The following is a 1,434-nucleotide window of genomic DNA, read 5'->3' as shown; positions in this document are numbered from 1 at the left end:
TAGAGTTTGAGACACGAAACCCTTTAGTCCCGGTTTGAGACACGAACCCTTTTAGTCTTGGTTTGAGACACGAATCGGGACTAAAGGGTATCGCACCCTTTAGTCCCGGTTCGTGTCTCCCTTTAGTCCCAGTTTGTGTCTCAAACCGGGACTAAAGGTCTCAGTTGAACCGGGACTAATGCCTTTAGCGCTCGAACCAGGACTAATGCTCACATTAATCCCGGTTACACAATCAGGACTAATGTGTATATTGTGTTGTGACCAAAGCTCTTCTCCAGCAGCGCCGCCTGCTCCGCGGTGAGCCGGAGCTTCTTCCTCGCGCGGCCGGCTGCGTCCCCTCCGTCGTCGCCATCGTCGACGTCGCTGCCGCCGTGCGCAGCCCTTGCCCTCTTGCCATGCTGCCTTGTACTACCGCCTACTATCCACTTCTCCCCTTTCTTCCTTCCAGTATTTCCCGGCACACGTCCCTCTGCCTCTGGCGGTAGTAGAGGGGCCTGCACCGGCGGCGGTTGGCTCCCGGTGCCGATCACGAGCGACAGCCTTGTGTCGACGAGCTCCGCCGCCTGCAGCGACCTACTAGCGCTGCTCTTGGTCGTCAGGCTAGACATCTTCGAACCAAAATCAACTGAATTCGCTCGTGCCGTCGAGAGGGATATGGAGGTATGCCGCCGGCGCCGGGTAGCTAGGTGATGATGGCCAACAGATGGGGTGTGTTCGTGGAGGCTTTATAGGTGGCGTGGCTACGAGACACTGGACACGGTCGCATCCCACGTATGGTTTCGTGTGCGAGTTAATTAAGACATTTAGTGCTGCTTAGGTTTACTAGGCAAGATTACTACGGGTGATTGATGCTTGGTTTGACTACTGAGGGGAAAATCTTTATTGAGGGATTTGACCGAGCAAAACTAATTAGCCAAGGCTAATAAAACTGGCTCATATTCTTACCCAAGTTCATCAATATAAAGTTTCTGCTAGCTTCCGATCAAAATAGATGGACTTTTCCCGCAAAATAAAATAGATGGACTTTGAAATTTTAGCTTCTAATGTAGTAACGTTTGATAAATAATTTTTGTAAAGGTATATATGTAAACAAAATAATAGATTTTTAATTACCATGCTGGTTATTATTAAGGGACATACTAGCATGCATGCATGGCAGTTTTGCGAAACTGTCAAACTCTGCGTTTAACTTTGTTGGCATTTCTTTCCCCTGCTTGCTCTCACTTTTTATATTATTTATTTGAGATGAAAGAATGCAAGCTGGCGTATCTGGTAGCACGACGTGTAGCATTGAGATTGTATTTAGACAAATTTAACACAAGCTTTCAGAGACAGAAATAATATCATATACTCCCTCCGTTCCCAAATATAAGTATTTTTAGGATTTCAATACAAACTACATACAGATATATATAGACATATTTTAGAATGTAA

The 1,434-nt window shown here is 46.5% G+C and overlaps 1 protein-coding gene across 1 annotated transcript; it reads right to left on the bottom strand.

Moving 5' to 3' along the window:
- Nucleotides 1-224: 224 nt before the first annotated feature.
- LOC119315705 (putative homeobox-leucine zipper protein HOX26) lies at nucleotides 225-608 on the bottom strand. The gene has a single exon (XM_037590223.1). The coding sequence runs from the start codon at nucleotides 606-608 to the stop codon at nucleotides 225-227; it is 384 nt and encodes a 127-aa protein (XP_037446120.1).
- Nucleotides 609-1,434: the final 826 nt, after the last annotated feature.

The sequence above is a fragment of the Triticum dicoccoides genome, chromosome 6A (genome assembly GCF_002162155.2).
Source record: "Triticum dicoccoides isolate Atlit2015 ecotype Zavitan chromosome 6A, WEW_v2.0, whole genome shotgun sequence".
NCBI lineage: Eukaryota > Viridiplantae > Streptophyta > Magnoliopsida > Poales > Poaceae > Triticum > Triticum dicoccoides.
Note: the sequence above shows the minus strand (reverse complement) of the source record. Positions and strands in the feature narration are given on the sequence as shown.

Bases quoted from the DNA above. Each gene is read 5' to 3' on its own strand.
- LOC119315705 (XM_037590223.1), bottom strand. From the start codon at position 608: ATGTCTAGCCTGACGACCAAGAGCAGCGCTAGTAGGTCGCTGCAGGCG.